This window comes from Parasteatoda tepidariorum, chromosome 4 (genome assembly GCF_982258835.1).
Source record: "Parasteatoda tepidariorum strain Cologne lab strain chromosome 4, Ptep-v5.0, whole genome shotgun sequence".
NCBI classification, from domain to species: Eukaryota; Metazoa; Arthropoda; class Arachnida; order Araneae; family Theridiidae; genus Parasteatoda; species Parasteatoda tepidariorum.
In genome coordinates, this window is record NC_141758.1 from 1,460,052 (window position 1) to 1,472,098 (window position 12,047).

The 12,047-nt window shown below is 30.0% G+C and overlaps 1 protein-coding gene across 2 annotated transcripts in view; it reads left to right on the forward strand.

Moving 5' to 3' along the window:
- Positions 1–12,047, forward strand: part of LOC107437036 (uncharacterized) — a 364,659-nt gene that overhangs the window by 307,294 nt on the left and 45,318 nt on the right. For both annotated transcript variants that reach the window (XM_071181567.2, XM_071181568.2), the window contains 2 exons: positions 3,324–3,524; positions 11,518–11,635. In XM_071181567.2, the coding sequence (XP_071037668.2) occupies positions 3,324–3,524; positions 11,518–11,635 (319 nt within the window). The remainder of the gene's footprint in view (positions 1–3,323; positions 3,525–11,517; positions 11,636–12,047) is intronic.

Sequence of the window (12,047 nt, forward strand, 5' to 3'; positions counted from 1 at the left end):
ATAAATGTACGGTTGAAAAGATTATTATTTTATTGCTTCAAATTTGAATGTTATATGCATTTTTAACAACAAATATATGTTTTAATATTATATGAAACATAAATTTATATATTTAAGAATGAAAAATTAAATATTTTTAAAATGTAATTGATATATCCAAATTAAATTTAATATCAAGAAATCATAAATATTATGATAAGCTATTTGCTTACTTATTTATTTTCACTTATTTGTGAACGAATCAGTCTACAGAAGCATTTGAATGCAATCAAAATACAAAGTGAATTTGTAATTTTATAAGAAGTATTTTATATTAAGTTTATAAGAAGAGATGAACCAAATAAGTTACATTGAAAAACAACTATTGTTATTAATTATTGTTACTTAAATTAAATAATTTTCGTTAAATATTTAATATAAATATATATTAATATTATAATATATTAATATACATTAATAATGGTAAAAAGTATGACATTTGTTGTTATTAAATGATAGAAGTCACTAAAAGTATATAAATATGTAATAAATAAAATAATTTTGTGATAAAAATGATAAATGAGGTTTATCTATTGTCAATACATTGGTCATTCTCATTTACACCTGAAAAAATAGCCAAAAAACACAGTTTTTGTAACTGGGCGGGGCTACCCGACACATTTTGAAAAGAGCTGAAAAACATTTTTTTAAAATTTCTATTTTTTTAAGTTTAACTATTCTTTTTTTGGTTTATTCTTTTTGCATAGAATAAACGTTTTGCATATATTTAATTAGATGATAAAATAATAGAAACATACAAAAATGTTGATTATTATCTAGTATTATACAGAAATATAAGCAATACTCCTTAAGTGAGCGGGGCTACCCGACTCTCCCCTATATATATTTTATATATATATATATATATATATATATATATATATATATATATATATATATATATATATATATATATATATATATACATACAGGGTGTCTCAGTTAAACGTTTCAGAATTCCTAAGAGGGGTAGGGTGCATCCTGACGTTTCGAAATCATATAGCAATGCGGGGTCAGAAATGCTTTCCTGTAGCGGTGATGTACACAGAAGCACTATAAGGAAAAGAGACCGCAAGTGAAAAATCGTTTTAATAATACATTGAAAAAAGCATAAGCTGTAAGTGTTCGAAGTTTTAGCCACCGGCTACAATGCACACCTCACATCTCCGGCGCATGGACAACCGAACATTCTGCAATACTCCAGGCATATCTCGAATTTCTCCGACAGCTACTGCGATTCTTGCAATCAGCTCCTCAGCATTGTCAACAGGGGTGTCATAAGCCAGTGTTTTCATATGACCCCAGAAATAAAAATCAAGACATCATAGGTCGGGTGACCGAGGAGGACAACGCGCTGGAAAGCTCGTACAACGCCATCTACCGCGTCTGGAAAGCTTTTCCAATCCTGCATTTCTATATGATTTCGAGTCGTCAGGATGCACTCTACCTCTCTTAGGAGTTCTGAAACGTTTAACTGAGACACCATATATATATATGTATGTATGTATGTATATATATATATATATATATATATATATATATATATATATATATATATATATATATATATATATATATATATATATATATATATATATATATATATATATAAAGTTCAAAATGAAGATAAAACAAAGAAAAATTATAGAGATATGAAAAAAAAAGGGGGGGGGGAATAATAAGTAAAAAATAACAAACAACTGTTTAAAAAACAAAACTCTTAATCCGTTATCTTAACGGGCAAATCCGTGGCTAAAATTATCTACTAAAATTTTTTCTTTGTTAATTTTTACATGTGCAAATCCATTTCGGGCAAAACCGTGTTAAAATTATCTATTAAAATTTTTTCTTTGATAATTTAAATAATTTTTCTATGTGCCAATCCATATCGTGCATATCCGCTGCTAAAATTATTTGCAAAGCAGGCAATTTATGTTTCTCTTTTCTATTTTATATTTTTTCTTAAATAAACATCTATCTTCTAAAACTATTTATGATCAATTTTTAAAATTATCCAGTATAATATTACCTTGCGAACATCCATTTCGGGCCCATCCTTGGTAACTAACAGATCAAAACTCAGAATAACAAATCACTTCAGCAGTGCAGTAAGAACGACACTTAAAACCCTCTTGTTACACTCAATTTGCGCTTTTGTTTTCATCTTTTGTTTTCATATTTTGTAATCTGGCAATCTTTCTGCGAAAACATTTTTAAATCATTCTTGAAAAATATCCATCCATGTAAGTTGTTATGATTTTGCTACTCGCTTTATAGTCCCCCCTTTTTAATGTTTTTTCTTTTTCTTTTATTTTATTATCTGTTTTTACATGTTATTTTTACTTTTTATGTTCTATTTTATTTGTAGTTATTTTATTAAAAAAAAGTTTGAGTGCTTCTCACACTATTGTATTAATATATTTTGCTTTGACTTTATTGATACAATATCAGAAAGCACTCTGTTTTGCGGATGTAATCGTGTGGGCTAAAGAAAAGATTATATCTTTTTTTTCCCGGCTTTTTTCCGGTTTTATTAATTAAAATTTCATTTTTTTTTTTTATAAATAAAATGTTGTTTGTTATTTTTTACTTATTATTTCCCACCCCCCTTTTTTTCATGTGTCTATAATTTTTCTTTGTTTTATTCTTCTTTTTGAACTTATCTAATAAGCATTTTTAAAAGCATTGCGTTATATTTATGCTATGTACTGATGATGACAGTTTTTAGATTTAAGCTTCAGAGCTGATCACCGAAGTCATTGAGAAAGTAAAACCTCACAGCAACAGTATTTTAATAAATGATTAGGTTTTGTTCAATGGGGGGAGAGAACTGAAACATGAAACATCATAAATTTAAATGAAGTTGAATGCCAAATATTTCATAAAAAAAAGATAACAGAAGCAGACATTTATGAAGAAGAAGAAATTCAAAGCAGCAATTTAATGCTATATTTTGAAACTGAGCTGAACCATTTAAACATAAAATTTAATCTAGAAAAAGGCATCTTTTTTTGTTGTATTTTTTTAAGTTTTTTTTTTTTTTTTTTTAGCTTTTGCGTATTAAAATGTTCGTGAAAGTCTTCTTGTATTGTTTGGAATGCTTCATTGTACTCTACCTTGTTAAACATTGTTAGATTCTGACTTTTTTATTTTATTGAATAGAAAATAAATGTTTAAAATCTAAAAATTTTTTTACTCAAGAAGTGAAAATAAGGGACATTCATCGTATTATTGTGAAGGTTCATTGCATATATTCACTTGAAAGAGTCTTATTTTTGTGTCAGGAGGTGACCGACGGACAGTGCTGGGTGGTAGTGCGACGGAGTTGACGAAGTGTGATCGACCCAAAGCACCCCTGCGTCGCTCCTCAGAAGGCAACTATGCCCTGCGCAGGAAATCCTCTTCTTCTTCTAATGCTGCCGACGATCCAACGTCCAGTGATCCATCCTCCGTCACTTCCTCCTCATCATCTTCATCTGAATCAGGCAAGATATAATGTTTTACATAAGGTAGAGTGCCTTCATAATCCGAATGGCTGATATACAACTGACAATAATTTTGCACCACCTTGAGGATCCTTAACATTGTGTGTCGCGGAAATTTCTAATAAATTATCCATATTATTTTAAAATTTCATTTGTTAATTTTATCCTACACATGTTTGAAGATACAATAAGCCATTAATAAAAAAATAACCATTTTAATTTTTAATATAATAGAATGTGGGGAGAGAAGTTAGAATATGGGAGCTAGTGTTGACAATTTCTATTTTTATTTTTTTCCAAAAAAGCTTACTAATTATTATATTGAACGTATCCAATGTATTTTAATTATATTTGGAACGCTTGTCTTCATTTTCAGTTATACATTATCCTATAAGTTATATATTATCTTAATAATAAACTTTACTGATAATCTTTTTTTTTCCTCAAGAATTAGTACCTTTTCCAGTTATTAAATCTATTGCTTTAAGCACGTAAACTCTGAAAATAAATAACTTTAAGTCTAAATATACTTTCTTGAGTTGATAATCTTAAGAAGGTTCATTTTGATTAATGTTAAAGCTTAATATGCATATAAGTACCAATCTCACTCGGTTTTTCTTGAATACATAAAGTGGTAGGAAATGTCATTCTATCAAATGATTTTTTATTTAATTCGTTAACCGGTTTTGTTGTAATATTACTCTAAATAGTATTTTATGGTATATATAGTATTTATATTTCCTCTTGTTTTTCCCGCATCATTTTGCTCCATTAGCCATGCTCACATACTAATAAATAGAGAAGATTACTTGCTAGAAAAGAAAGAGGCAATTAGCATTTAGAAGAATTGATATTAAGGCACCTTAGGCGATACGCCGGATGACATGAATCGTCGCGTGGTATCAACCCCGCTGCAGCACAAGAGGCCAAGCAATACGCGCTAAGGCCCCGAGTTACACCAGAACAGGAGCACCACAATTGAATCCATGAGCGAAAAAGACCATTGAGCATCAGACTCAAAATTCAGAACCCACAGGGTAGTAGCGCCAATTCGATTGACTGCAGACAAGTCCGGGCCGAAACCAGGGAGACAGCAACCATAACGCGGTCCACTGGGACTTCTCAACCTAGAAATTTGACGCACCATGCCTTTATTTAAAAATACAAAGAAGTACAAAAAGAATTTAAAAGCACATCAAAGTCGTAAAAAATAGAATGGACAGCAGCTAGGAAAATGCCAAATACTGGCTCACAAACAACAAGATAGTAATTTTTTTTTCTATGAGTAGTCAATCCTCTTTTGTATGTGCTTGAGCGTTCCTTTGTTCGATGGACGCATCCTCTTCAAGTCACTATGATCGGGGCTCAGCTTTAGTCCAAACTTTTTGCTTGTTTCAGAGCAATTTAAGCAATTGTTTTTTAGCAACTTTTTTTTCCACTCCACCCTAATTGTTCAGTAGCCTACTAGGGCCTTCTAACAGTATGTGTTCTCTTAGCATAAGGCTCTGTCTTTTTATTAACTCTATTCATTTCATTGAGAGTTCTTTCGAACTCTTTTGCATGATGGAATAGAACTCCATTTTGTCTTAGGACAATGACACAACAACTGGGGTCTTACCCTGATTATCACTTATTGTTTTTATTAACGACAGAAACACGTCAGTCATCTTTAGGTATTATGAAACAGGCAAGAAATTGATTTACAATGATTTAATCATCGTGGCTTATAAACATTTAAAACAAATAGCTGTTAATAGTTTGCTGAAGATTTTAAATAAATATTGCTTACCTCGATCGTTGTTATGCAACCACTTTAAATATTGTAGGGGTATCTTTGAGTTTGTAAATATTAATTTATGTTTAATATCTAAACTGTATTCAAATTGAGGGGAAAAATTATTTCATTGACAAGTGATTGTATTAGAAGTGTGGTTTTAATGCTTATTCTTCAGAAAAAATTGTTCTAATTTCATCGAATTTTGTTTTGATTTTATAAAGTAGTTTGACAAATAAATATTAAATGTATGCTGAGAGACATTAATAGAATTTCAAAACTTCCCATTTTACAAATGCAATAAAAATTTCAAAAATCCAAATATAATCAATATTTTGAATTGAAAATACCAAGCTATAAAAATGTATTAAAGCATCCACTTTTATGTAAAATGTGTAATTTAAAAAAAGATGATAATTGAAATTAACGAAATTGAATAGAGGTAATGAATGACTGCGTAACAAACCTCGGTATTTTAATACATTTGTGGCAATCGCATTGTATTATTTTGTAAAGAAAATATATCTGTATGCTAATTTATCTCTGAACGCCAAAGTAGTGTCTCAATAAAGGAAATTTCTACTTTTCGAATTTATTTTTCCATTGAATTTTTGGAAGAATCATGGGATCACTTTATAATACCGATGATTTCACATCTCTAATGTGTGTAATCATTAGTTCTTTTAAGTTCATGATCCATTACATAATTAAAACCACCAGTGACTATTAAAATATGTAATGAGTACACTACGCGTTTTTTGTAGCTGACACGTGCTTCGCAACAAGAGCTTGTGTCTTGTCCCGGTATTCCTTGGGAACAACTGTGCTGTTGCAGCCGTGTAGGTAAACTGTACTGTCAGTTCCGTGTCTTTAAAACTTTCAAATTAAACAAGTCGCCCGCCACGCGCGAGATACAGTCAGTGATGCATTTTTAGTCGGTAAAAAAATATGTCTGCTTAAAACTTGCGAAGTTACGATTTCTGAAGTAGCAAAATTCCTTGTCAGCATGTCAGGGAATTTTGATATTCGATGACAATGATTTTCACCGCAGCTCAGATCCCAGCTTTATTGGACTCTTTTGGTTAATAAATTTGAACCACCCCTCCCTACAACCCAGACCTTTAGCTGAGTGATTTTCATCTTTCCGATATATCAAACATTATTTTGGCGGGAATCACCGTAACATATAAATAAACACTACAATCAGTAAAAACGAAAAAAAAAGGATAGGCATGTAGAATCTGGAAATAAATTTACTTCTTGAAAATTTTCCTTCGTTTGGTTTTTAATTTCAAACTGCCCTTACTTAAAACATAACTCTCGTATTATATCTCCCATTGTTAGAAACAACAAATAAAAAATAGTCTAAATATGTAGAAAGCAAACATGAAGAAGTTACTTTTCTACTATGAAAATCTTTCTATTTAATTTGCTACTTAACACTAAAGTCTTGTATGTGAAACTCTAGCATAATTTGCCTATTTCCCAAAATTTGCAGGAAATTTTTTGTGTTATAAATAACATTTCATTGGTCCCTAATATAATTTACAAACCTTGACATTAAGGCTTTCCGTGAAATATTTAAAAGCGAGAGATTCGCAAGAAATGGCCGAAAATATTCACACAAATCTGTGGAGTCTTTTTTTTTTCATGGGGGGAAACCTAGCAACCTCAAAGGTTTCTTAGAATACTCTTCACTAGTGAACAATTCGCGTGAGTTGATGATTTCTTGATTTTACTGTATTTCTTCTTAAAGAAAATGAAAAAAAAAGGATATTAAGACAAGGAAGTATTGATTGAATGTACAAAAAAATCGATAAATTATTAAAGAAAAAATCACTGATGCGTTGAAGAAGAAAATGGTTCGAAGCTAAAGAATAACCAGTAGTCAGAAAAAACTTCATTTTCTTTGTAGTTAACTGCAGTTACTTTTTTTTTAAAATGTAGTGACTACAAATTGCTTTCGAAATGCAGTTTGAAGACATACTTCACTATTTTTAGAAGACATACTTTACCGGCGAGCATAATTTTCACCTACATTCTAAATGGTTTTTAATAAAAAGAATTAGCTTAGTTACATGTGAGAAGTTATCCAGAAATGTTAATTCACATTTACATAATATAGCACTATTTATAATATCCCTACATAATGTCCCACATAATATAGCACTATTCTAAGCGCTTTTTACGAATTTGTTTTTTTAACCTTCTAACTCTATGCTCTTCTCGACAGTGAATATTCAATTTAAGAAATGATAGGAAATTATGAAATATTTAGGTGATATAATGGCGATTCAGGTGATGAATGCTTTTTTTTATATTCTCCAAGAAATAAAGTACAGTGTGCAAAATAAAAAATGGGCCACCCTGAGTAACTTTACATCTAATTAATGGATCTTCACGTTCTAGGACTCAATCTTAATGGTTCGATTTCTAATAATTCCTTTGCTTACAAGATTTCCAATGCACGTTAAATCTGTCGAGTCTCAAAGTCCTCCATGTTCCCACAACAAATCAATACCTCTGGGGGTACTGATCCAGGAGTTTCCTTGTCTTCTGGATTGGTTCAAAATTACAAGGCTACGGAGTTGAACGTAAGTAGTCGTAAACCCATGAAATTGGGTCGGCTGTTCAACGACGGTTATAAAATAAAAATATATAAAAACCTTCTATTGACAATATTTTTAACTTAAGTTGTGGAACATACTCTGCTACATCATATTTTTTCTTTAAACATATTCATAAACTTTTCAATAAAACGTTTTCCTTTAAATGTTTTTTTACTAAACACCTACTCTCACATAGTGTAAGAATCCTTGAAATTAATTAGAATAGGAGTAATTAACCTTTAAAATATTCATACTTCTAATCTCACAACGTTATTTTAAAAAAGAAGCATTCATAATTATAAAATATTTATGATTTTGAACTATAATAATGATATAGATGTTACCATGAATGACCCAAAGGGGTGGTTCCACCGGTGAATGTCAACAATCACATTGGGGAATGTTCGGAAATGTTTGTTAGATCCGATTTAATATTAGTTTGTTGGTTGATATATTTATTCTATATTTTAATATCTGCAGAGGATAGATAAGAAGAAACATCAGTGTTCGGAGTACCGGTTAAATGCATACTGGGCAGTGGCACTTGACCTTAAAAAAACATTGATGTAGGACATACCGGGCAGTGGCACTTCATTAGACCTATATATTTCGGGCATTTACCAAAGCGATCGTCAACTTTCACCGGTGGAAGTCAACAATTACCCATTTTGGGTATTCAGAGTAGCATATAAAATTCATTTATTTTAATTTTTGTATTTATTTTATCAACGAAACACACATTACAGATTAAAAAAAATCCGATGAAATTGGTTTACAATAATGAAAAAAAGTAAGATCATTGCAACTATAAAACATTAAGGCATAAACTTTTAGAAACTGTTAATAACATTACCCGATTAAAAACTTCATTCGCTTCAAAAACAAACATGTTTCAAGCACTTCAAAAGTAGGCGCCCATTTTCAAGACTTGCCAAGAGTCAATGAGAAGAAACGAAAGAGATTTGATACAGAAAACGAAAATTTGGAAATGAAAAGTAGAAAAAGGAAATTGAGAAGAAAAAAAGAAGAAGAAATCAGTAGTCTAGAGAGAAAAAAGATGAAAAATAGAATGTCATACGCAAGGAAATCAGCATTCATTTGTAATTTAGTAATTTAAAATCCAGTTATTACATCAAAAATGATTCAGGCTTATTTAATTTTTTCCCCTTGTTGAATGCAATCAATAAAAATTTCAAAGGAAATTATGACACATAAGCCTTCGACTATTTGAGCAAACTATTTCTTCCAATTAAAGTGAGCTGAAGCATTACTTTTAAATAATTTTTATCAGAACTTAAGAATACGAGAATTTGGTTATTCAACCTATGAGATATTTGTTTGTATGAAGTGGGACAATTTATCAAAATATGAATGCATTACATTTGCTATCACTTTTGAGACTGCCCCATTCCGATGAAAGGTCTGATGTTAAGACTGTATTTACAACAAATGAGTCAATATTAGCATACATACCATCCAGATGCAATTTCTTGTGAAATTTCAGATTGCAACGGATTATAATTTGTAGTAGTAACGAATAATTCACTTCTTTTGGGAAAAAAAGGAATAAAATTGAAATGTTCTTATTACTAATATTTTGCTTTTTTCGTCAAAATAACGGCCATGAAGTCATTCGACAGTCATTTTTGATAAAATTATAGGTTATCCATTGAAATTGTGGCAAAAATTTATTGCATGAAGTTTAAATCAAGAAAATGAAGTTGCTGGGTTGAAATTTTAGCTGAATTTATAATATTTGTCAAAAACACGTCCATTCATTTCAAACTCGCCTTCGAGCATCATTGAGAATCAGTCAACAATTCTCTTAACTCGGTGAGGAACTTCATTGCTTCAAAAATATTCTTTGATTCTTTATCTTTACGGGAAAGTTTCGTTTTAGAAAAAGATATTTGATTCATTATTGCTATCAAAAATAAAGAAAAAATTATTTCTGTTTTTGAATTATTTGTAGCGATTGTGATCGTAAGGAGTGAAGAGAATAAAAATATTGCTAACTCAATGATAACAACTTATTCTCTATTTATTTTTGTCTTGTGTACACAGAAATCTATCATTCATGAACGTGTTCATTGAATTTAGGGCACTCTGTTGTGTTTACTTATGACTTGAGTTCACATTTCACGACGTCGTCTACAAAAAAGAAAATAAGACTTTATCCAATGATTGGTTTAATGATTCATAAAGCGCAGCATTAATATTTCATTTTATCAGATTGTTACTTAATCAGAACCGTGCTTCGTTGAGTGTAGGATATAAAACATAATGAGATATTACAACAACTTTCTAAAATATTTTATCATGTCCTAGATATAGTAAGATTAGACCCCTTCTTTTTGACTGGTTCGAGTTCCTCAAAATTAAGAGGAGGATTTCTGTAATTCTGAAAAAGTGACATTGATTGAATGTTTAAGACACCCATGCAAATTTTTACATTTCACGTTTTCTTTTTGAGGGAGGGGGGATTCAATTTCAAATTTTAATTATAAATTTTTTCTCTTAGAAAATTTCATACCAAAAATTAATTTTTCATAATCACTTACTGTGATTTTATTTAACTTGTTTATAGGACCCTATATTAATATGTATATTGAAAAGTATAAAATTTTGATTAATCTCGTTAAGTTTATCTTTATTTAAATGCGAAACTAAAATCAATAAAAATTCAATTCAAAAGTTCTTCCGTTATAGCATATACAATACACAACAATTTTGTTAAAAAAACGAAAAACTGTCCATCGTTACTTTGAAATGTTCCTCTCAAACCATAAATTTGCTCTGCTAAGTTCTAAAAAATCCCCTTAAAACATATAAAAGTATAAGATCGGTTATTTATTTTTTAATTTTAACTAATAGCGACACATGTCCCAATTAGTTTTTTACACATCTCTGTACTACTACTTTGAAAGCTTGTTATTAAATATTAAGTTTTTTTCTTTGCTTTTCAGTTGTACAAAAAGAGTCATTATTTTATGAAACTGTTACTTCAAATAAGAAAATAGATGTTATTCTGTCATCTGACCTTCTAAGTTGTTTCCAGCTGTAATAAACATCTATTCTGTTGTAGAAACAATTCTACATTTATCTTTGATTTAGTATTACAAATAAATCAAAACTATATAGAGGGTGATTCTTCATAAAAAAAACCATCCTTTTTATTCATTTTTAGAATCCTTATTAAAAATAAAAACAATAAGTATGCTCTGAGGGGGGTCGTCAATAAATATTGAAACAGGGAAAGAAACTAAAGCGAAATTGAAATTTTAAAAATAGACTAAGATTCTGAGTAGTAGGAAAACGTGGATTTAAAAAAATAAAACATGAGGCAAAAACTTGAAGGTGTTTCTTATATTTGGTTTTTAACTCCCCTCTGTTTCCTTCCACAATTAAATCTGTCTTATTGTTTGATTCCTTTACTGTCAGATTTCAAAAACGTTTTAATTTTTCCTCAAAGAGGATACTTTTTTATTTTGACAAGGATTCTAAAAATGTATATGAAGTGCGGTTTTCTACGGAACTGTATATTTAAGAATCCTACATACATTTTATTTATTTCTGTTTAACAATGAATGAAGGTATTTTTTTTCTACAGGTTGCAATGGTGACTCTGAAACGTGCAGCTACTGTCGCCTGTCGGAGAGTAGTGACACGTACGAATGTCCCGACAGCACGGACGACGAGAGATCCTCTTCATCGTGCGACAACACCAGGTACACATCTATTCAATACAATATCAAAAGTAAATACTGATCATTTCGACTGTTTTCAATGCTAATGTTAATGAAATGGAACCTTCAGAAGGACAGTGCCTTGACTACAGAAAAAATGTCTTTAACAAAATGTTTACTCGTATTTCATCGTGCTTATTAGTAAAATTTAATTTGTCAAATATTCTCCAAATTAATCATAAATCCTTTCATTTTACTTCTGTTATGTTAATATATATGTTTATATATGTAATACAAAAATTATAAATACTTTTGTATTAATAACAACATTAAAACCCTTTCGGCTTCATTAAATGTCTCTCGTAAAGAATAGGTGTAGAGATTCTATTTTGGGACTTCAAGGCTGAAAATATACCATTGAATTATAATTAGATTTATATTTCAAAGGAGGGGT